The sequence below is a fragment of the Aulonocara stuartgranti genome (genome assembly GCF_965226115.1).
Source record: "Aulonocara stuartgranti genome assembly, chromosome: 6".
NCBI lineage: Eukaryota > Metazoa > Chordata > Actinopteri > Cichliformes > Cichlidae > Aulonocara > Aulonocara stuartgranti.
In genome coordinates, this window is record NC_138944.1 from 22,016,711 (window position 1) to 22,041,481 (window position 24,771).

General features: G+C 40.5%; 1 protein-coding gene across 1 annotated transcript in view; it reads left to right on the plus strand.

The window, feature by feature from the left end:
* Window positions 1–23,506, plus strand: part of ctnna2 (catenin (cadherin-associated protein), alpha 2) — a 337,829-nt gene extending 314,323 nt beyond the window's left edge. Inside the window, exons 14-18 of the mRNA XM_082535406.1 lie at window positions 1,941–2,054; window positions 8,677–8,858; window positions 9,809–9,914; window positions 17,973–18,107; window positions 22,309–23,506. Coding sequence (XP_082391532.1) covers window positions 1,941–2,054; window positions 8,677–8,858; window positions 9,809–9,914; window positions 17,973–18,107; window positions 22,309–22,596 — 825 coding nt within the window. The 3' untranslated portion in view covers window positions 22,597–23,506. The remainder of the gene's footprint in view (window positions 1–1,940; window positions 2,055–8,676; window positions 8,859–9,808; window positions 9,915–17,972; window positions 18,108–22,308) is intronic.
* The last annotated feature ends 1,265 nt before the right edge of the window (window positions 23,507–24,771 follow it).

Below are 24,771 nucleotides of genomic sequence, written 5' to 3' on the forward strand. Positions count from 1 at the left end.
GGTTCCCTTATCCTGGATATTTTACCCGAGACTTAAACAGCTGCACCAGCAATACACTGCATTTAATTTGTGACAGGATAACACTGTCATATCTATAAAATGAAAGTAAAGAAACAAGATCCTATAATTTAGTGAAGCTACCAACAAAAGAAATGATTAAAAAATGATTTTATGTTCAATAAAACAGTAAAATAAATGAATTGTATGCTAGCTAAATTGTAGGTGTTTGCAGTAGAATGAGTTGATAAAACATTTGCTTTTATAAAACCTATTACAAATGGATATGCACGAAATGGGCTATTATGAAACTATAAAGAAATTGTATTCCCACTATTGTGAGCAAACAAACTGACTTGAATTAAAGAATGGATAATGAAGCTCCATATGGCCTGAGATTTGTGTGAATAAATTATAAGTAGCAAATTTCCAGTGTGTAAATGCTCTTCCCTTTTGCCTTTTATTTCCTTAGTTCAACGATGCAATTAGGGCAGAATGGGCACATTTTTTATTTTTATTTAGAGAATAATCATATCACTGATTGAGTTGAAAGAAAATCATTCGCATTGTACTAAAATTAAGAAGGAAATTTAGCACAGTTAAATGTAGGCCTTCTAGCAACCTGTGGTTCTTTTGTGGTCCTGTTTTATACTGTAAGTGCTCCTTTTGAGAAAAACGAAACTACTGTTAGTTTATTATAATACCGATATAAATAACCAGGCAACACTATGCACTTCACAAGCATAGCTGTGACAGAACTGTGAATACAGGCTGTCACCATGTAAGAATAATTTTACACAGATACATGTCTATATTTGATCCTCTGCTCCACAGAACCTAAGCCGCCCAGCTGTGTTATCATTGTGATGCTGTTAAAATTAATCCATCTGCGTTAGATCAACTACTTGCTTTGAAGTTACCTGGCAAACTAACAGCCTTTGTCATTGGGACGTCACTTAAAAGACAGCAGAGAGGAATAACGATGCTTATTAATGATTGAGTCACTCGCCTCGTACAGAAAACACATACAAAGTTATAAACAAACTGAAGCAGATATTCTCTCATTTCTTCTTCTTGCTAATTCCTCTGAATTCTTTATTTGATGAAACACACAGGGATTTTTCCCCAGCTTTGAAACTATTTTAGCTTTGAATTACATTAAGAACTTACAATCACTGCACAGCAGTTTTTAAATCTTATGCCAAAAAAAAAAAGCAGTCAGGATTCAAACAGTAACTTAAGAGTTTGGCTAAAGACTTTAAGTCAAAATGTTTCAAAGAAAATTAATAATAACACTGATTATAATATTTAAGCGATTGAAACATATTGGTAGCATCTCTGTTATGCTCATTTGTAAAGAGTTTTGACTTTGAGCTTTTCTGTTTCACAAATACTCTGCTGCACCATCGCTTTCCGCCCCAAGCTGCTTCCTCCCCTTAACTGACTAAAACTTGGCAGCCCTTTTTGGCTTCCTTTTTAACATCATTCTGTATAAACTGCAGTTACAATCAATGATCTTGTGGAAATGGGTCCAGATATTTACCTGTGAATAATGCACAAATGCAAGTTGTTCACAGATTTATTCTCCTGCAGTTAAACAACATGCTTTGGGACATGTTACAGTAAATGTATTCGCAGATGACTTTCTCTTTCCTCCCAGTTATCTTTTTAGCACTCAGTAAATAATGCATAAATCATTATGGTTGTGAATTTGATTTGGAAATACCTATTGGATATGGTTTTTAATATGACGGAAGACCTTACGTAGGAAAATGGCAGAGACAATTAACTTTTCAGGGATCTTTAAGCCATTCTCTACGCATCAGAAGGACATGATTTCAGCACATTGGGGCTTGAAAGCAGAAAAAAATGCCCTTTTCAGCTGTCTATTTCAGTTTGTTCCCTGATCTCTGACTTTATCTCTGTCTTTGTGTTTGCTGCAGACACCAGAGGAGCTGGAAGATGATTCTGACTTTGAACAGGAGGACTATGATACTCGCAGCAGGACTAGTGTCCAGACTGAAGATGACCAGCTTATTGCTGGACAGAGTGCCCGGGTGAGTGGATGTTCACATCCCTTCTGTGCTGCAACTGCTCAAATGCACATCAACATCAAAGCTGACATAAAAAATAACATATATTTGTTTTGGGTAAAGAGTAGCAGAAATACCAAAGTGACTATAGTGTTGCTGCTTTGTATACATTCGTCCCCATTCCCTGTCTACTCATAAATTGATTCATCCAACTGTGTCCATTTACATAGCATATAAGTCCATTTAAATGGTCCTAACAAGCTGTATTATTTTAAATAAACACCGTTCCGGGATGGCAGGTGTAAAATTGCAATCACAAACACAAAAGTAATTACCAAATTCCCTTCAGACACTAGCCACAACACAAAATACAGTGCAGTGCTGAGCCAAGGCTTCAGTCGTGATCGCCATGGTCTGGGCTTTGTTTCACATTAGTGATTTTTCACTTGGGCCCAGCTTAAAGGACATTAAGAGGGTATCAGTGCTTGCTCCCCTCCAGCAACACACACAGAGACTAGCGGTGTGTTGCATGTTGAATGGATTGTGGATGGCAGGAGTGCGACTTGGCCCGACACCTCTCTCTGTGGCAAAGACCTGCATTATCCCGCCCGTGTCTCTCCACAGTGTGCACGCATGGGGCTAATGCATAAAAAGGGAGAAATAAAACACATCAAAACAGCAGCTTGTTATAACTGAATGTGCTACATGTGACATGTGGTGTCTGCTGACAGGTAAAACAAAACAGCTAACTCATGACTACTGAACCCTGTGCTGGACAGTAGCCTGTGTGACAGGAACTGACTCAGTTAGACATTTAGTCGCAGTAGTCTACTGGTCATGGCTTCAAAGTAAGGCCGTTATCTGGTTTTTTGTTTGTTTGTTTCTTATTTTTTCTGGGGTGGGTCATCTACTTATCAGAAGTTCAGTGGTTCGATCCTTGGCTCATCCAACCTGCACATCTCTGAACCCCGAGTTGACCCCAATGCATTCATTGTGTGCTTTAACATTAGGGCAAAAGTGCTTCAAACTACATAGAAAAAATGAATGTAAAAGTAGGTGAATGAGGATTGTAGTAGGAACGTGCTTTGAGTGCTCAAATTGAGTAGAAAAGCACTCTATAAGCACCAACTCATTTACCATTATTGGATTTTAGAAACTAACCCATAAGTGGAAGTTTTCTATGAGAACATGTTGTATAACTTTTCAATATCATCACATGATTCCTGCCAACAAACCCTTGAAAACAGAACCGAAAAAATCTTCTTTTTTTTTAATCATTGCCTTGGGTTAGCTAAAGATTATTTTCATAGTTTAAAGAGAGAAATGCAGAAGGAAACAAATAGGCTCCTGTGGGCAAAGCTGCATATCATGTTGAACCATCCACCCACCCCAACCTCTTCCCTCCCACATTACGACTCTATGACACCATCTTGCTACTTCTGCCTTTGCACCTAAAAGATGGAAGTCACAATCAATACTGGAAGTGCTTGTGAGTGAAATTTAATTACAGCTCATATCAGGCATCTGATCGAACACCTGACACTGTTTTATTTCTTAATAAAGCACCCAGAACATCAAGAACTAGCAGCACGTAGAAGAAAATGTTTAAATGACTCAGGGAAATTCAAATGATATATTTTCCATCCTTAAAAACAGACCAATAATGTACACTTTATATACAAGCATGGAAGAATATTTTAGATTTGATTTCTGTCAAGAGAACAAATGTCAGTCAGTTCAAATGAAGAGTAAGAATTTATTCTAATTATGAGGATTAAGAACAGGCGCAGGCTTTTGGGTGCACAATAGCCGATCCAGCACTGTAGGGGTCCTGGGTGCGAAGTACTTTAAGTTTGCTGTATGTATACTCCCACTAAGGCACCCGCAGTGTAACGTTGCGTGGCCATCTGAGCTTAGATGCACCAGCCTTTGCACACAAAGGAGCTCCACAGCACCAAACTGTTAACTAGTTTTCCTGGCATTCAGCTGTGATTTGAGTGGGCAGCTCTTCTTGGAAACAGTCTGAAGTCACAACATGTCCCTTTGTCATAACTTATTACTGCGATATAAGGATATAAGGTGGTTTAAATCAAAAAGCCATATATCACATTATCAAATGTGATTACTCGTATTTGTACGTTGAGTTTGCATCGTCATGTGCCTTCTTAGTATCTGGCGTGCTGACAAAGCCTCTCACATAGTTAATTGATATTGCCTGTTTTACTCATGGTTACTGTTATGCCCTCAGAGCTTAAACATGCATGAGGCAAGTGCATTCATAAAAGATGTTTTTGCTGTGAACCGCTGGTGATCTGCCCAGTCTGCCTCATCCAGTTGTGTCAGGATAGAGCTTGCTATCCTCTCACGGTCATGCCAAGTCCATGCTAGCGAGCTGTGTTTCTATTCAAAGAGACAAGAGAAAGCGTAATCTGGTTTTGCCATAGGAGTTGACACGAGCATACTGGGGTTTACAGTCACGATCCCTCCAAGGCCCTTCAGTATGTCGTATCACACACAGGACACAGGCATGATATCTTCAGTAAGTTCCTCAATCTCTTTCTTTCTCCAAAGAGAGGGGGCGAAAATCAAATTAAGTCTAGGGCAGTCCCAGGAGCCTTTGTTCCCCAGGCTTGTGTGGTGCTCTGCTTTTCACTTGTATTATACTTTTGCATAAAGCCAAGTTATTAAAGCAAACATGTATAATGAGGGGGCAGAAAAACACAGAGGCGAATTGGGTCTGTGTATAGTGTCTCTTTCTATCAGAACATGCCGAAGCAAACTCTGCTGCTATAACAAGCCACAGATAATGCACGGGGAGCCAAACATAAAGCACCCCAACACACGGCAAACATTTCTTAACACTGTGATTGGATAACAGCTGATAGGTCATCCATAAAATTGAACTCTGAGTGTCTGGGCAGTTTATTTCAAATGAAACAAATTAAAGTCATTTCAAGATGCCGCACTTGGTGAAGAAACCCGGAAAGCGCTCTAATCCCTGCAGACGTAGCCGAGCCGCAGAGTGTATTGGCACAGAACTCCCTCGGCCGGATTTGCCACTATGTTAAGCTCCAGAGGCCCGCTCCTTGTTGTTATCAGTAAAGTAGGGAAAGGGATTTGGGGATAAGTGAATTCTAGAGTGCAGGATAGAAGGAGGAGGAGGATACGACGGTGTGTGTGAGTGTGCGCGCGCTCATGTGTGTTTGGCAGGGGGGGGGTGCTTCACCAGGGGCCCTTCCTGCTCCCCTGACGTCCCAATTGGCTCGTGTGTTTACCCCTGTGCTTGCAGCTCTCTTTTGTGTTCAGAACCTCTTTCTCTCTCTTTTCCTCCCTGACGCACTCTCTTTTGTCACGCCGTTTTCAGAGTGAATCGGTATACTAACCAAATCCCTCACTTTCTCTCCCCAACTTCCCCTGATCCCTAATTTTAGAGAAGGAATTTTCACTCTAAATTGTTGAGTTCAAGAGACTTTTTGCTCCCTTTAGTTGTTTAGGAGAGCAGTTTCACTTCGTTTTATGTAGTTTCTACAAGCAGAAGATGGGGAGAAGGAAAAAAAACAAACATTTTTGGTGCATCTAGAGGATCGCTGATTCTCAATTTACATTTTTATTTCCCTGCCTCATTGCAGTGGCATTTTGCAAAACCATACCATACCATACCATGTGTTTCTCCTAATGGCGTACTCAGCCTTTTTGACACTGGCAGCATACCATTCAGTATAATAATAGAAATAAGTGAATTATTGATGCCTCAACAGTTGGGTGCAGGAAAGATGTGAACAGCAAAGATGATAATGACCACCTTCGAGACCTGAGGTCAGAGAGCTCTGCCTGTCACAGCACAAGCACCAGTGTCCCTATTACTGAGGCAGCACTCACAGTGCATTATATTTTTGGCCACACTAAGATGTGAACATGTAATCAGCAAGTCATATCCAAGGGGGGGCTATTGAATCGTCAGACCCCACCTGCTGAGAGCACAAGCACCTTTAACGAATCTGGACTAAAATATCTTTTGTTGTTCTCAAGATTATATTTGTGAATACTTGAAGTATTATTCAGACTCATTTGAATTTAAGAACAGGTTGCAATTCAAATCAGCAACATAAATAAAACTTTCTTAGAGCTGAGAAACAGCAAGCGGTGTTACATAGAACAAAGCAAAAAAATCAGCCGAGAATTTCGAGAATATAAATGTAGAATGTGGCTAAGTGTTAATACTTGGCATTTAGACTTTGACCTTGTCATTTCCCACATGAACACACCTGAGGCTCAGCTCAGCAGGTTGTGACTTCCCCACCAGTGGACTGTGGGGTTTAAAAAGCTTTTGAAATGCTGTAAGAACAACTGTAACACCAGTGGCAGCGACATAGATTCAGGTCAGCGAGAAGGAAGCAGGTGTGCATGAAAAGAGTGAGCAGAGCAGTTCATGCAACATATTAGTGTGGCCACCATCCAAGAATTTTAAACTCGATACTGATGCCCACAGAAATACTTGATCCTTGACACCATTTTTGATATCATGGAGGGGGGGATGACATGTAATTATGAGGCTTTTTAAAAATTTTTTTTTAAAGATTAGAAGAAAACAGCAACATTTTTAAGTGGCTTACACAGTCCAAAAAATGTATATTAAAATAACTGTACGGTTATTTTAAGGCAATGTGTTAAGATGTGTTCAGATTAAGATTCTTAGGTAGTTTTGAAGAATAAATTGAAAATTAAAAACAGCTATATTTGAGGTTGTCTGAGGTGAGGCAGTGCCGTGCTGCTGGTGACTTGGCTCCATGTTTTCATTGCTGATAAAATAAAGTTGTTAAAGTAGGCTGTGACTGTTTCTGGGTGAGTTTCTTCCACGTCAAAATAATGCCAAAATAATAAAGAAAAATAGACACAGTATCCTTGTTTAATTGGCATAAATTCGTCCCATTTTAATGTATTAACTTTTTTATCATGTAGCACGGTTTTTACGATTTCTGCAAATTGCCATCCATAAAAAAATCATCATTGGGATGCTATGCGACACAGACACCGCTTTAAGAACCACTCGTGACTCTAATAAAATAATACAAATCTCCTTGGTGAACTAACATTTGGACGTGTTTTTGATGTGTTGACGAGCGAGTGCAAAGTCGATGTTCAGCCAGTCAGCGGTGCCGAGGACCCAGAGCCCCTGAGCAACGCGCGCAGGCATACCTGCAGTGCGAATAGAAGTTTGCCCTGCTGGAATCACTTGTGTGATTTAAATGGTTTATTCCTCATTGTGCAGTCTGAATACATAGTAACTTGGTATTTGTTTTAAGTATGAGCAGTGTTTTCACCCCACATGCTGTTAAATGGGATTTGCTTCAGCTCTGTTGTTTGTGTGTCTTGGCACAAGCAGCAGAGGAAATCTACACTGGGCTTGAGGGGGCTGGTTTTGCTTGTTTGTTTATGCCGTATGGGCTTTTTTCTTTCTTTTCTTTTTTCAAGCTAACCGCCATCAAAGCTTTGCAGCACCCCGCTCACAAAGTGATCAGTAGGCCAAAGCTCATGGACGCATCTGCTGGCCTCTGATGAGAAAATTGTGCCTCCATGCTTCCCTATTTCTGTCTGTAATTTCAATTTTCTCTTTTTCATTGTTGGCCCTCTCCCCTATGCTTATTCGCTTTCAAAGAATTTCAAGAAGACAAGTCGTCTATGGTTTTCCCCCCCTCCCGTTTCCCTCCTCACGCATCTACCAGGGGCACTGAGCAAAGTGACGCACTCGCTCATCAAGCTCGCCCCACACCCCCACACACCAGCTTTGCTGTGAGAGAGGGAATAAGGAAGAGGGAAAGGGAGGAGTAGGGTGATTATTTCATTAAGAGAATGGCAGTTCTTGGAGGGCAGTCAATAATAGATGAGGTTAAAAAACAATGGTGACTTTCCTTTTTTCACTGTACTCGTTTTCTCTCTCACCCTCTCGAGTCAATAGAATCGACCTAATGGAAACCAGGTTACTCTTCCTTCCATCTCACCTCCCTGACATAATGTTGAACAAATGCATTATTCATTCTCTGGTCTAAGAAGCGAGGTAATTATACATTTATCTCCCAAATAATACTGGGTCCTTACTGCTCCTGTGACCTTGCCACAAGATTTATGCCATTTTGGACCTGCCCCCAAAGGCCGCTGAGAGAGCAAATGTATTCTCTTGGAAGGAGAAAAAAAAATGAAGGCGAATAAAAAAAATGGATTTGCTTTTTATGGATATAAGATGTCAAGTGGTTTGAAAAGTTCCAGTCATTAAATATAAAGTTTAGAACTTTATTTTGAAGTGTTTCAGAGGAGCAAGTCATCAGACCCCAGATTTAATGTTTAACTTTTGTCCAAGTTTTTGTTGAGTGGATAAAAAAGTGTACCAGAAGGGAAAAAAATGAACAAATGGTGCAACAGCTCTTTTATAAATGCCCTCTATGCTGTTTCTCTTAGCATAATCCCCCTTTCTTTCTCATTTCCTTCTCATTCTCTCCTTCCCAACTTTAGCTCTCTCCTTTATTTTCTCCACTGTTTTTTCCCTCATGAGCCATCTTCCCAATTTATTCAGCTCAAATGTACCCTTTCATAATATCTTCCTCCTCCTCTAATGCTTTTTGCTTCCTTCATACTCCCGTGTTGCCTGCAGGCCATCATGGCACAGCTTCCCCAGGAGGAGAAGGCAAAGATTGCTGAGCAGGTGGAGAGCTTCAGACAGGAAAAGTGCAAGTTAGACGCAGAAGTTGCCAAGTGGGACGACAATGGCAACGACATCATTGTGCTCGCCAAGCAGATGTGCATGATCATGATGGAGATGACAGATTTCACCAGGTAAGAGTGACACACAGTGGACATTTTTATTTTAAATGTGAAAATTATGCAGATGGAGATTGTTTGAAAAGCAAACTATATTCTGTTTTGTTGAAGGCAAAAAAAGCACTTTGTTATGATCAGACTGTAATGGTTGTCATGGTTCAGAGACGGGCTATATGTTGACTCCTGCTTTTTTTTAAAGCCATCCTTAATCTGAGCGTTCAGACAGTCACATTAACCCTGCCACAGTACTTAAGCCACCTGTAGTTCGTGATCCGTAGGTGTCCTCAGGACCACATTTTGCCACGATGACACTTACTCACGCGCACAAACACTCACAAGGTGAAAACAATACCGGTCACACCATTGCGGCTGGTGAAAATCAGAACCATGATTAGTCATGAGTGTTTGTGACTGCGGTGCTGTGACTGCACCGTTATTACTTGGCAGTGACCCCGTTGACTCACGCTGGCATGAACAAACTGAATGGAAGTTTCAACTTCCAGTGACTAAAAATGAGACATCAGTGAGAGGCAGGCACAGTTCTCTTATCCACATTAACTCTCCCCTTTGTTGCAAAAAAGAAAGAAAAAAACCCCAAGTTAGATCACAAACGATCTGGTTTCCTCTCCTGTATTTTTTCCCTTTTACCGTAACTTCTCTGAAAATTCATGTTTTGCTTTTAAAGCATAAATTGTTTCCTTCTTGGAGAGTGCTTCAAAGCATGTCTCCAAGATGGATCATTAGGGATACAGGTAGACTGTATTTTTTCATCCATTATCTGGGAATGTCTTTGTTATTGTATTGTGTCATATTTTTAATGCCACAAACAGCAAATTAGCTTCCCTACATGCCTGTGCAGCACTGGGGTGAGCGCAGTCTTTAAAGGGAAGCTCTGCATGCCTCCTGCCTCTGCAACTCCACCCACCATCCCTTTTTTCCCTTCTTCTCTCCTTGAATTTTCCCAGAGGCAAAGGCCCCCTGAAGAACTCCTCAGATGTGATCAACGCGGCTAAGAAAATTGCAGAGGCTGGTTCGAGGATGGACAAATTGGCCCGTGCTGTTGCAGATCAGGTAGCTTTGCAACTCAGTTTGTGTCTGCTTAGTTTAATTTTTTGCCATTATACACGTACTTTGTATCAGACTAAATGTGTCTCTGACTGTGTCACGGTTTCTGGCGGAGGAGCAAATTGTGAATAAGCCGGCATGGCCGATGGAAATCTTTACTGTGGGCATTGATGAGCCTTGCCGAAGCAGCAGGGTGTGTTTCTGCATGACTTTGTCTCCCAAAGGGACCAACACTGAGAGAGCAAGACAGCAGAACCAAGTTGTGTCTCTAATATAATTAGCTCCCAACCGAGGTGTTGCATTCATTATCAGATGAGTACCTCTCTAAAACACGCTGACAGACCATTTTCAATATCTAATCAATCAGCGCTGCGCCGGGGGAAGATGGAAGTGAAAAGCAATACGTGTGTATGTTGTGTATGTGTGTGTACAGCAAATGAAGTGGGAGGTATTTCAAAATGCTAGCAGCACTCCAGGTAATGCATAATGTTCTTCTTCATTTCATCTGTCTCTAATAAGAAGTGAGAATAAACTTAGGCTCAAGACTCACTGATTCATTAAGGCAGCCTGTTGTCATTGTAATTGCTGCTGCTGTTAGCTAGCAAACCTTTGGAATAATTATTGTTGGTTTCACTAACACACACTGGGCTTCCATCCATTGCTGCTTAGCTGAAGAAATGAAGCTAAATTTTAGAGTGAAATCTTTTTCTGAAGCCTCCATAAAGCGTCATGCATCATCACACACAGCCACGTTAGTGAAAAGCACAAGGTTTTTATAAGTATAATCTCTATACTTAAAGTTTATTTTATATGTTATATGCATAATAAGTGTGTACATCCATGAAAACTGACCAGATAACATTGCCACATACACTCACTAACCACTATATTATGTATTATTCAACTTTATTCACTTTGTTGTTCATTTTATTGTCCAGTTGCTTGTTAATGTCAATATCTGATCAGCTAGTCCCATGGTAGCAGCTCAGTATGTTTAGGCAAGGTCAAGACAAGCTTTGAAGTTGAAACGGAGCATCAGAGAGGGATTTGCAGAAGGTGATTTCAATGCCTTTAAATGTCGCATGGTTGTTGGTGTCAGGCGAGAGGGTCTGAGTATTTCAGAAACTGCTGATCTACTGGGATTTTCCCACACAACCGTCTCTAGGGTTTATAGGGAATGATCTATAAGATATTTACTGCTGCTCCCCCAGAAAATATCTAAGGAGCAGCAAGTCTCTGGGTGAAAATGTTTTGTTGATGCCAGAGGTTGGAGGAGAATAATCGGACTGCTCTGAGTTGATAGGAAGGCAAAAGTAACAAAATAACCAGTCACTACAACCAAGGTATTCAGAAGAGCATCTCTGAAATACACATTGAACCTTGAAAAGGATGTGCTACAGCAGCAGAAGGGCACACTGGCTGCCACTCCAGCTAAGAACAGTAAGTTGAGGCTACACACAGGCTCACCAAACTGGACAATGGAAGACTGGAAAAAAGTTGCCTCATGATGAGTCTTGATTTCTGCTGCAGCATTCAGATGATGAACGAGAGAGTCAGCAGCTCAGGCTGGTGATGCTGATGTAATGGTGTGGAGATATTTTCTTTGCAGACTTTTAGTACCAAAGGTCTTTAAATGAGAAAACCCTTTTGTTGTGGCCTATGACCTAACCTTCTGGAAAATTAAAATATGCTGAAAAGCTATTTAGATGTCCGACATCTTAAAAAAGACCAAAAAAAGGAGAAAAGAAATAACCTTTGTAACATTTTTCCTTGGATGTGGATTCAACCAAAGAGGATTTTGACCAACTCTTTTAAATGTTCTTTATCTTGTGCCTTCTTGTGACAATATGTGATTTCACAACAATATATCAACAAGCCTTCTGCTCCTACCACAGCACAGAATGCCCACTAGTTTTTAAGGCTGCAGAGTATGTTAAGCTTTCAGCGGCCCAGAAGGAATCTTTAGTCAAAGCTGGCACTTTTCTGCTCGTGTCACACTATCCTGCTCTCCAGACCATATTGCACTACAGAACAAAGTTTCAGGCTCTTTTGCATGTTTCCATGTGTGAAAACATTTGCCTCTGTTTGGTGTCGCGTATGCTGTTGAGAGAAATATCTGGGACAGAGACTACAAAAGAAGCACGGATTTGTATTTGTGTGCCTTTGTATTCACTTCTTGGCTCGTAGACTGCCAAGTGATGATCAGTGTTTAACAGGGTTTAGGTAGGAGTGAATCTGTCACATGGCAAATCACTTCCAGAGCCTGTGTCTGAATCAACAGTTGCCGTAATGAAAAGAGCAGGTGGCTTGCCATTTTTAATTCTCACTTAAATGTTTCCTAGACCAGTGTTTATTGAATATTCAGAACCTTCTGCTACGCTTCCAGGGACATCAGCACTGTGTACTGAAAATAAAGTGGGACTTGAGGACCTTTTCATTTCCAGCATGTATTTATTCTGAATGTGGGCACTCGGTCCATTTGCTGCCATGCCATCTAGTAATCGGAGTGAGTTAATAAAAGTTAAAAGCTGAAAAGTTTGCTTATATCAAGCATCTTAATGGAATTACACAACAAATCAAATGACCTTTATTGTTGTGGATAAAGACAAGTGTTTTGCATTCGCACATTGTAGTCAGTAACCGGTGCTTGTCGAGAGCGCTGTGGCATGACAGTAAAAGTAAAGCCTTCTCCGCTGCATTCAGACAGGTCCCATAAGTAGCAAACCTTGTCACCATGACTCCACGTCAGCCCTATTGATGAGCACATGTGAGGCAGAAGGCAATTCAATATGGAAGTGGGGGACTTTCATAGTCGTTTGAGCACAGCACATGACATAGAAAAAAACCCTAGAGGCACTTCACCCCATTTCACTCCAGCAATGTCTTTTTTTCGACTCTATTTCTCCCTCTTCATTTTCTCATGGTGCTTGATTTGTTAACCCCTACATGCATACTAAAGATCTAATTCATCATTTCATTCAGTTTAAGCGTCCAACACCCCGATTTTCCTCAAACCGTGTCTCTAATCCAAATGTGCATTTTTTTCTCTCTTGAAGCATCTTTTTGCTTGTGTTATGTGTTTTTAACAGTACTCTGAATGCACATGTTGGCAAGCAAAAACTGTGTATTTTCCAATATAGCACAGTGGTATTGTTGTCCCACTGTTGCACAACAATAAAGCTTATGTGAACACAGCCAGACGTTGAGGCTTGATCGCGGTTTAACATAATTCAACTCAGTTCAATTCAATTTTCTTTGTATAGCGCCAAATCACAGCAACAGTTGCCTCAAGGTGCTTTGTATTATGAGGTAAAGACTCTAAAATAACACAGAGAAAACCCCAACAATTAAATGGCCTCAAAGGAGCAAGCGCTTGGTGACAATGGGGAGGAAAAATTCCCTTTTAACAGCAAGAAACCTTCGGCAGAACCAGGAACAGGGAAGGGCAGCCATCTGCCGCAACAGGTTGAGGATGAGGGGATGGAGAACAGACACGCTGTGTAAGACAGCCAGAGATTAATAATAACTAACGATTAAACACAGAGTGGTATATAAACACAGTGAGTGAATATGAAATATTCAAGCTCCCGGCAGCTTATTGCAGCGTAACTAAGAGAGGATTCAGGGTCACCTGATCTAACAATCATTATAAGCTTTATCAAAAAGGAAATTTTTAAATGTAATCTTAAAAGTAGAGAGTGTGTCTGTTTCCGCAAGGCATACCCATTTAAAGACAGGAAGTGAGCTTAGAAGACATAACTGAAAGTATTTTTAAGAAAACAGGAACCTGATGCACCTGATGAAAATATGAAACATTTATTTATAACAACAACAAACACAGACGCAACAATAACGCCACAAAGATGCTAATTACGCATGAATAATAAATGCAGTTGATGAATGAAAAGCATTAAACATGAATGTGCCGCAAATTAATAAATACCAAAAAGCAGTAGCCGTCACCTCAAACAGCAGCTGATAAATGGAGTTTGGAAATGCAGCAAAAGGTAATTTGAGGTTCTGAAAAGCGAGTAAAGTTGAGGGAAAACCGTGGGTGTGTCGTCATCTTGATGGAGACTGAGGACAGCATCAGAGATCCTTCCAGCTGTTGTTCCACACAGCTAGAAGATCAAAGTTATGGTGTCTTATATGTACAGTTCTGGAGGCAAATTCAAAGATGCATCTGACCGATCACAAATGTTTTTATCATTCGACAGAGGAGCGAGTGTTGACTGCCTTCTGTGGACATAAATGGGTCACAACATAGCAGCTTTTCAGGTGACTTTGAATGTCCCGGCAAAAGAAGTGAAACTGGGGTTTGAAGATCTCAGCGAGCACATCTTTGGACTCCTCACGCTGTTAGGATTCTTATGACACCAACCGCCACCAAGTTTATCTTTAGGAGTTTGTGTAGCGCAGAGCACAGCGTTATGAAAAACTGTGACATGTAGCAGTATGAATAACTTGGCTTGAGGCAGGCACACTTTGATTGCCGAGTCATTCTGTCAGCGCAGGTACTTGGTATCTGTGTTGACAGTTGTCGTAGGTGTCTTTACATTTCTGTGTAGCATGTCAAGTTGAGAAAATATGACCACACCTGAGATGGTAAGAACTTCAGGTTGGAGCTATTCTTAGAAAAGCATCATACAGAGTGTAAGTGTGATACAGTGCCCATATTCAGTGTAATATTAGACAAAGTAGATGTCTTTGAATGATTGTGGCTTGGAGAGTGCTCAGGTAGAGTAGAAAAGCACTCTATCAAAACCAGTCCACCTACCATCCCTGTCGCCGAGTGAAAAGCTGTGTGGAAGATCTTCCGTGTGCTTTGTTTGATCATTTGTTAAAATCCTTTTTTTACCTAAAATATTATGTGACCACATTGCAAGTGTGTGAAGTGAAGAGGATGTATCTGACATTATAAGTTTGGTTTTTTTTTTTTTTTTGGGGGGGGGGGGGGTCTGTAGTTCTTATAGGTAAGACACAACCTGAGCAGAAGATTCAGTTAATAATAATTTTAATTCTGGGCAGAAATTGCACATTTTAGATGTAAATCAATAGTCACATGTTTTAAAAAATCATGAATGGTACTCAAGGTCACTTGAATTATTTATTTTGTCGATGGTGGGAAATTGTAATTTATCTTTTAAGACTTTTCCTGTGCAACATGCCAGATAATGGAATAAATCATAAAAAGAAGATGCGGTGCATTAGGAATGCACTAAAATAGAATAAGTGATTTTAGTATGTATGAGAGCACAACAGTGCTCGGCCTTTGGTGGAGATGCAAAGACTGAATGAGCAAATAGAAAGATTACCAGCTATCTTGACGTAACTGACAAGTGACAGTTTACCATCAGAGAGACTGTAGCTGTCCAGTCAGCTAGAAGACATATTGTGTAACTGAGTGTAACATGCTCTATTTGAATCTGTCATCGTACCATCTTCAAGTCAGCCTTTTCAGATTTCAACCTTGTCTTCGTCTACTGTTATCCATTTAACGCACAACAAAACGCTACAATAAAGGCAAAACCACAACAGAGCTCAGGCTGCGAGCGAAACAGTTTTTAATTACTAATTACTACTTCTTACAAAGTGAATCATTTAGGAGAAAAAGTCCAAGCCTGCTTATAAATGCAGCATCAGCGTGAGGTGTGACTTGTGTTTTGACAGACTGCCACACTCTGATGGTGTTGCCCTCATCTTAGCAAGAGAGTTCACATCATCTTGCTAAATTATCCATTTGGAGCATGTTTTATTCATTTAGGGCCAAATTATGCAAAAACAAAAAAGAACTCTCTTTCTTGTTCCTCTGGACACTAATATAAAATGTTCATATAATAGTGAAAGAAGAGAGAAGGTCAGAGAGAGTTTGGCGAAGGCCGAAAAAGTCCAGTTGTCACTGCACGTTGTTTCCTGACTAGACAGTAATGGATCCTATTTCGCTATAAAGAGAGAGGGCTTCAATGAGCCAGGCAAAGTAATGGGCCATACAATTTATTTACATCAACAGGGAATCTGTGGAAGAACTGGGCTATTAGTCAACTGTACAATAGGGAACAATTGTGTCACGTCTGCATCAAAGTTGCCTCGGGCAATAGTGTGAAGTGCCAGCAGTGCGAAGTGCAGTTAGCAGTTATTCTAGCCAGGACTGGCGGTGCAGTGATAATGCCCAAAGAGACGCTTCACCCTCACTGGCTGCTTTATGAGCTAGCAGCTCGCCCTCAGTCTGCACTCAGTGAGAGGAAGATGGTGCTTTATTGTGCTGTTGAAAGTCCTGCTCTCGCCGTAACTATGCCTTGAATTGCTTTTTGCAATTATATTTGTAGGTTGGAAAGGAGAAAAAAACTCCAAACATTTCACCAAAGACAAAAGACAGACTTTTGCTATCCATTTGTGAGCATCAGTGAAGGGCACTTTGGGCCGGTCGATGCAATTTTTCCTGGCCCAGGAGGCCTTGTCTCAGGTAGAAGGAGATGAAACAGGAAGCCAGGAAAGTTGTAAGTCCTGGAGGGGGTATATTCATGTCACAGCTCGATGTTTAACTTGCCATCCCCATATACCCGAGCCCAGAAGACAAGGAAATGAGCTGTGCATTTCCCCACACAGTGGTGCTGAATGTCCTAGTTAGGACCGTTTAATATTAATGGCTGGAAGAAAGGTGCTGCTACAAAATGATGCTCACAGTGTTTAAGCAGCTGATGCAGTGTTCTTAACCCACTGGGAGCTTAGTGGGCCATAGCTGACTCCTGGAAGACTTCCAGATGGAATAATAGGGGCAAACTGTGTGATAGTAGGATACCTGAGGAGGCTGTCCTCTTATTCCCTGTTGGTCCATTTGCTGCTCTGTATGATTGGTCTTTCTCCTGTTGAAGTAGCACAAAGGCCAGCAGGACCAGGTCAGAACTTCTGATTCAAAAAAATAATATAAAAGTGGGCCACAGGGGAAGAAAGGCTGCTGTGGAAGCAAGTTGTTCTGGGTTTTGAAATATTGTGTTCATTCATTGTGGATTGATCTGCTTTCTTCTTCTGCAACATGCTGTGACAAACTTGTTTCATGTGAAATGAATGTGTTTGACACCCTGCAGTGCAGCTCAACTCGCCTTTGAAACCCATGCCTGCAACAACTAACAATGGGGGAAAAAATATTGAGCAACAGCCTTCGTGCTTCGCGCAAAGATGTGTAATTAGCAACCAAAAACGCCGGAACCCCGCTGTTCCTATTTTTTTGTTTGGTTTGTTTAGGATTGTTTCTCTTGGTGTTATATTTTAAAACCGGCTCAACTTCAGACACCATGACTATTATAACAATCCAATTTGATGGAGGACTTGGATCTGAATTATTTTTTGGGGAAAACGTACCGCCTTTAAATCCAGATGGTAGTTCTGCGATAGGCATAGACTTAGATTTTGGCAATAATGTCTGAAACAAGTCCTAAGACCATTTTCCATGGCTTTGACTGGATCAAAATGTAAAAACATTTTCAGCCATGTATACAAATTTCACTTCATACAGTGGGAGAAATAGTTATTTGATCGCCTGCTGAATTTGTAAGTTTGCTCATTACAAAGAAATTAACAGGTGATAGTTTGATTTTAATGGAGAAAGAATATCAAACAAAATTCCAGAAAGAAACAAAAAAACAAAAGTTATAAATTGATTTTCCTCTCATTGAATAAACTATAAAATTAGACATTGTTCATTTCTTTATAAGTGAGCAAACTCACAGATTCAGCAGGGGATAAAATAATTATTTCCCCCACTGTAGATGCAATAATCACATTTGCATGTCACTACACATCATTGTGATGATGCAGGAAGATGTATGTAATTCTCTGTGCTTATATCCTTTGCATTGGAAACTATTTCATCAAAACAGTGTACATTTCAGGGCACATCCCTTTATTTGTATTGCAGAATTTCTGAATCATGATGCACAGCTGTCAGTGTGAGGAGGCTAAAGATGAAAAAGTAAAAACTGTTGGGTTTTGTTGCTGTTAATTTAAAGTCTAATTGCCATGATCATATATAGACTACATGTGTCTTTGCACCTCTTTTCCATTCAGTGCCCTGATTCAGCATGCAAGCAGGATCTGCTGGCTTACCTTCAGAGAATTGCCCTGTACTGTCATCAGCTCAACATCTGCAGCAAGGTGAAAGCTGAGGTCCAGAATCTGGGTGGAGAGCTCATCGTGTCTGGGGTAAGTGCTTCACTATCACTGATGTTGTAGACACGCTTTAAGCGTAGATTCACTAGACTTGATCCATTTAAGACCTTTTTTATGCTCCGTGCTGCGGATGGGCAAATCTTTTTTTTCAAGGTCATAATGAAGCTTGGAAGATGAGATAAAGGATCATGTAGATTATGGCTGATGCAATTATTTCAAAACGATTGCCATCTAATAATACCTGAAATATGCACCACGGGCTTTTTTCCAGTTGTAGTGTTCATGCCTCATGAACTCCTAATAGTGCTCCAACCAAAATCAGACAATTATTCCATGTTGCTTGGATTTAATATTCATGAGGTTCTTAAACTTCTTATCCACCATGTTTTTCAGTGTATGGAAATATAGAAGTTAATACAAAAACTACAACAATGCACAATTTTATGAACCTTTCTAAACAGTATCATTTGTATAACTTATAAAATAGCTGGTATACGAGTCTCTTCTATCATCATTAGTGCAGCATGTGTGGACTTTAAACACATTTTAAACTATTAAAGTTGAGCCTTGCAGTTCTCCTTACTGACCAGTTTTTGTGAATTTAGATATTATCAGGGGGAAAAAAATAAAAGATCTGTTTCAATGGAGCCAACTAAAAACAAATTTGACTTTTATCTTTGCTTTGGATTTCCCCGCATCCTGCGTTAATTTCTCAGGACTCTAATGTTTGTCTCACATGAGATATGCAAGCCCCGCTGAGATTTTAACCTTTTCATGGTGGCCAGCTGGAGTCCACACTCATTAAATCTAAACTGTTGACTCGTCTCAGTGTGATGTAGGAGGAGGCCCACTGGCCACGACCCTTAAATGTCAGCCAAACAAAACAGACGGAGACAGAGGTGCACCTGACCCCTGCCTCTGCTAATTAAGAACTGCTAAAATAAGATGTCATATAGTGAGAGCCGTGTTTTTATCCTCTCTAATTGCTGGTTGCGGCACAGACCTTCTAGGTGTTGTATCTACACTGCTGTGCAAAAGTCTTGAGTCACCCTTCATTTCTTCATATTTTGATTCCAAGGAGCCAAATGTTATTGTGATTTTTGGTTTTAAACAATAGTTGTCCAGGCTTTGAAAGTTTTTCGCTGTTTTTTACTAACTTCTAGTCCAGTCCTTGTACCTTATCATTTTTAAAGAAGCATTTTTGTTGAACCACTTAACACTGAAGTATAAGTGGAAGTATAAAAAAGGCACTTAATTCAAGGGATGAAGCAGTGTTGTGTCTGAACGTAACAGACAACTTACAATTTAAAATTCATTCTTTGCTATCTTTAGTCACTTACTTGCAAAAACACATCATTTGTTCCCTGCTCTTTAGTTGAATCCATGAAAAATGCCAAAAATAACAGAGTTTGACAAGCACACGATACAAGTATTGCAACAACAACGTAATTCTTAGAGAGCTGTTAGCCACAAACAAATTCCATTATGGTGTGCAGTGTGGCCTTAAAAAATCTGAGGAAACTGGACAAGTGGACAGTTTCTAAAAGACCCTGAAATCTAGAGCAGATGAACAGTATCTAAAAGTCATGTCCTTAAGAAATAGGAAGGAAGAAATGGAAACAGGAGAAAAGTCTGAGACACGCCAAATTATGTAAGAACTAGACTGAAATTTTGTGGTAACAGGTTATATTGCAGTGATGAATCCATTCATCATCATTTGAATCATTTGAAATTTGTGGTTCAAATTGGAGCCGCACTTCAGCCAGCAGTGTTCAGGATCGAAAATGATTGACTTATGAACACAAAAAGGTACCATCACAATTTGATCCACCGTGCAAAACCATCTGGAAAGCTTCTGATTAGCAACAGCTTCATTTTTCAGAATGATCCCAAACACACTGCTAATGCATTAAAATCATAGCTGTGTGGAAAAACACACAATGCAACATTATCATAGAAATAGAGAGATAGACCTTATGAATTACAGATATATTATAAAAATAAAATAGAAAAATAAATAGATTAGAAAAAAATTGGGTACCAAAAAAAAAAATATGCCCAGAGCCTGGATGTAGCCACAGCAAGAAGAGCTTTGAATGTCCTTCAAGAAACCTGGAGAACTATTCCTGAAGAAGACAAATTAACCAAAAGTCTGCCCAGGAGAGTTCAGGCAGTGTTTAAAGACAAGTGATCAGTGTTGGGTAAGTTACTTTAAATTAGTAACTTAGTTACATTACTAGTTACTTCTATCAAAAGTAACTCAGTTACTTCAAGTTACTCGTTCTTTCAGAGTAACTAGTTACTAGGGAAAGTAACTTTGGTTTTTCTCAGAATTCTCTTGTTAATGTGCTGCTTCCGTAACTGGATATCCAGCAAGATTGCCAGTCTTCTAGCTTGCTTACTTGCCACAAGTGCACTGTGCCACCTACCAATAGAAAGGAAAAAATAATGTGCACATTTCCACGAGAGAAATCCCACGCCTGATTCTATCCTAGCCTGCTTTTTACATCCAACACAAAAACTGCAGTCATGGTGCTTTCGATTTTACTCAGAACTCGGAAATTCTGCCTTCTGTATAGGAAGATGTAGGCAACACCAGACTGAAGATGAACTGCATACAGAGCTGGACTGGGACAAAAAATCGGCCCGGGCATTTTGACTATAACCACCATTATAGGAAAAATGACAAAGCCTTTGAATGAAAACAAACACTGTTGTGACAGTGATGTACACTGTTCTGATGGTATATATGTATCAATCTATCAATCGTTTGTTGTAAGACTCAGATAATTATTTTTTTAAAAGTGAGACATTTTAAATGAGAATAAGAAAGTATTTCCTTGTGCCCCCCTTTCCCTTTTAATGCCCTACATGGACCCCTGGCAACACTTTGCTAGACCCGCCCCTGCACAGTTACCAGCTGTCAGCTACCTAAAAAAGGATCCTGGTGTTATTTGTCTCTCAGAAACAGTTCATAACTTCCCTTCAACTCATTCATGTCACCTAAAAGGTAAACCTGTTTCTCCATCACAGCTCTGATGGTTCAGTAAGGACATCTCCTGGTTTCATCTTCATGTTTCCCTCTCACCACATAACCAAACCATATCATGACCAGCAGCTTTTTTTTACAGCTGTGGCTCCAGCCAACATCAGCTGATACTAGAAATTAATATTAAATAAATTCTAACAACAGCTGATCAAGCTTAAACGTGCTGCTGTTGTTTACCGCGACATCCACTGGTTTCCTCTTTCTGGCGCAAAGTGGGCGATAAATAAACAAGAGAGCCGATCAGCTGATCATTGATCAGTTTCATGATTGAAGTAGAAACAGGAGGGAGGGGGAGAGAATGAGAGAAGAAGAGGCAGCTGTGCAGCGTAAACACAGAATAACTCCAGCTTTGTGTCTTTTTCATTGTAGCTGAAGTCCGGGACAAACTGTTCCTTTTCACCTCAATACGAAACCTGTAATATTTTCTCTGAATACCAGACGATTCAGTTTTTTACGGGACGGTTGGCAACTCTAATAATTAACCTTATGAACAAAATAAAGTTCAACATCAGTAACATAGCACCCACACAGCTGTATAGAAACTCCGTCATGCTAGCTAGCACGCAGTACGAAAAAGTCAGCACAACGAAAATAAACTCCACCTAAACTTGGTTCATATCTGACCCAGATAGACTGCAGGTCATAACTTCTTACCTGAAGTTCAGTTCACCTGACACTCTCGGACCAGCGGCCGCTTCGGGTCTTTCCTCTTGCCTCCCTTTTCCTTCATCCACCTGCTGGCCTCCACCACTTGCTAATGTTATTGAATCTGTGGAAGCTCCGCGATAGCCACCACACGAAGTAACGAATAACGACCCTATCTAAATCCCAGTAACGACTAACGCGTTCCTGATTTTGGCATAATAACTAGTTACCGTGCTCGTTACCACAATAATAACGTAGTTACTGTAACGCGTTACTTAATAATGCGTTAGTCCCAACACTGCAAGTGATCATACCAGTGTTACTTTTTCTAGCTCAACAGAACTGTACACACTCTGCTGTAGATAGAAATGAGAATGAGGAAAGAAATGAGGGTGGCTCAACACTTTTGCACAATACTGTAACTGATATGTTTCAATGTTGTTTAAGGCAAGAAAATTTGTGTCCTTTTCATTCTAAGACAAACTGACTTTTGATGTAATATTTTTCTCTTTCCCCTCCAACTCATCGTACCCTCTTCAGCTGGACAGCGCCACCTCCCTGATCCAAGCGGCCAAGAACCTAATGAATGCAGTGGTGCTGACTGTAAAGGCATCTTATGTAGCTTCCACCAAGTACCAGAAGGTGTACGGAACAGCGGCTGTTAACTCGCCCGTTGTGTCTTGGCGCATGAAGGCCCCCGAGAAGAAGCCTCTGGTAAAAAGGGAGAAGCCCGAGGAATGCCAGACTCGTGTACGACGAGGCTCCCAGAAGAAACACATCTCCCCCGTCCAGGCCCTCAGCGAATTCAAGGCCATGGACTCCTTCTAAGAAGAAAGAGAAAAACGAAAAAAGAAGTCATGCTTAAGAAAAACAACTCAACATGACGGCGAGAAGTTGATGAAAAAGTTCCCTTTTTACATTGTGTTAACCCAGCTCTGTTTGCCCTGTGTGTGCTTGGTGACACCTCAGGAGGACTACAGTATATATTAAAACTGCCACACTGTGGCTCCTGTTAACACTGTGGTCCTCATGGCTCACAGACAGCCAGCACACAATCCAACAGTATTTATCGATCTTATTGTAGCTTAATATGTGAGAGCCAAAATGTGACAAAGACAGAACGACATTTTGAAAATATGGAAGTTAAAAAACAAAAAAAAGGGGAAAGAAACATATCAGAGGAGGAAGTGAGGCATTTAAAAAAATAATAAAATGAATTGTGGCAGTTGATATTCTAGCTGTATCATTAATGTGCTACTGACTGGCTGCTTGTATACACACTTAAACAGTCTCAATGGAAATCTTACATGGTTCAGTAAAGGAGTTGCTCTAAGCGGAGGATATCAGTGGTGGTATGATCCTTGATGACTTTGTTTTTTTTTTTTTCAACTTGAATGTTAACCTGTAGTGCTAGGAATAACCTATGTTTAAAATACCTGGAAGTGTCAGCATCCGAGTAGTTCCCCCATTCCCGATGATTATAATAATAATAATATTAATAATAATCCATATGGTGTTGTTTTTTTTTTTACCAAAGCACACTTATGGTCTATTGTATTGCCTTTTTAAACCCCTTTTCTTGAATGGTAACGTCACTAACTATGATGACCTTGTTTGGAAGTCGTGTAGCGTATAATATAGACAGAGAGGTTTGACTAGTTGTGGTTTGCTCAGAGAATAGAACCCCTGCATACGATACCTTTATATCCACCCTTCTCTAATAAATCCCCCAACTTGACACCTCAAGTTTCCTGTGTCTTTATTACTTTCATATAAGCAGCAGCTACAATATCAATCAGAGTGTTACAGCCCGTCATTAGTCAGAAGGATCTGACAACTGCTCGAGATTCACGTGCAAGATGAAGGAGGAGAAAATATCCATTAGTGCCACAAGCTTACAAGAATAGGTGTATTGATTTGGGGTCACAGGTCAACTCTGCGCTGTGACTGGAGATAATTGGTCTTGGCTCAGCACGGTTAGTGCTGTCGTTGTGATATTTCCACACATTCTCCACACAAGCAGTCCTAACGCATGTGATCGCTTTAGCCTTGAAGATCTCAACACATCTGAAATGGATCCCCATGATTTTTACTGACATTCATGTTCAGCAGGTGTCATGTATCCTTTGTAACAGCGCAGCGTCTGCCACTAAAGTTGTATGTTTGTCCTCAGACATCATCATCATATCCTACCTCCTTGGAGAGTGTGGGGGAAGTGCCCTGACCTTTCTGCTAATGCCTCCGCGAGACTGATGCTTAACCGAAATGTCTTGACCACGATTGTATGGATTGATATTGAGCATAGCGCCGACATTCGAGTCCCGCCTTCAGGCTTTGATGGTTCCTAAACGTTTCCCAGAGCACCATTATCGACCCAAAAACGAACACTTAAATAAATGGACAAATTCCGCCGTCACTCGTGGTGAAGCCAAAACATGGCAAACATAAACACCAGCTCACCATCACCACGTAAGCGAGCGCTGTTCCCACTTCGCTCAAATCTTAGTGGTATTGTATTCTCTTAGAATACACTTTGCCTATTAAATTGACATTCATGTGATGGGTGTGATGTGCTGCCAAAGCTGTATCAATTCCTCATTGTCTCAAAGTTAACTGCTGACTCCATGTCAGGTGTATAAGTCGGTATTGATTACTGAAGTCCTTATCAATCTCTCTTAAATCTGCTGAGCTGTCAGAGAAGGAAGGAAAGGATTGGTTATGAAAGAGGCGCAGCTGTTGGGGAGGCAAGACGAGAAGCCCCACAGTTCTCTGAATGAGGAAGTCGAGCTCTCTTAAAGAAAGAGATCAAAGATCAGCGTGAATACTACCACTATAAACTTTATACAGGAGCAAGACCTGATTACGACCTCCTGTTTTGTTTAATTCCAAGAAATTAGCTCAGTTTTAGAGAGGAGCAAAACATTCATTATTTATATATATATATTTTAAAAAGTCCCCAGAGGCATTTGCACACTGTGGCATTACAACACCAGAGAGCAAATC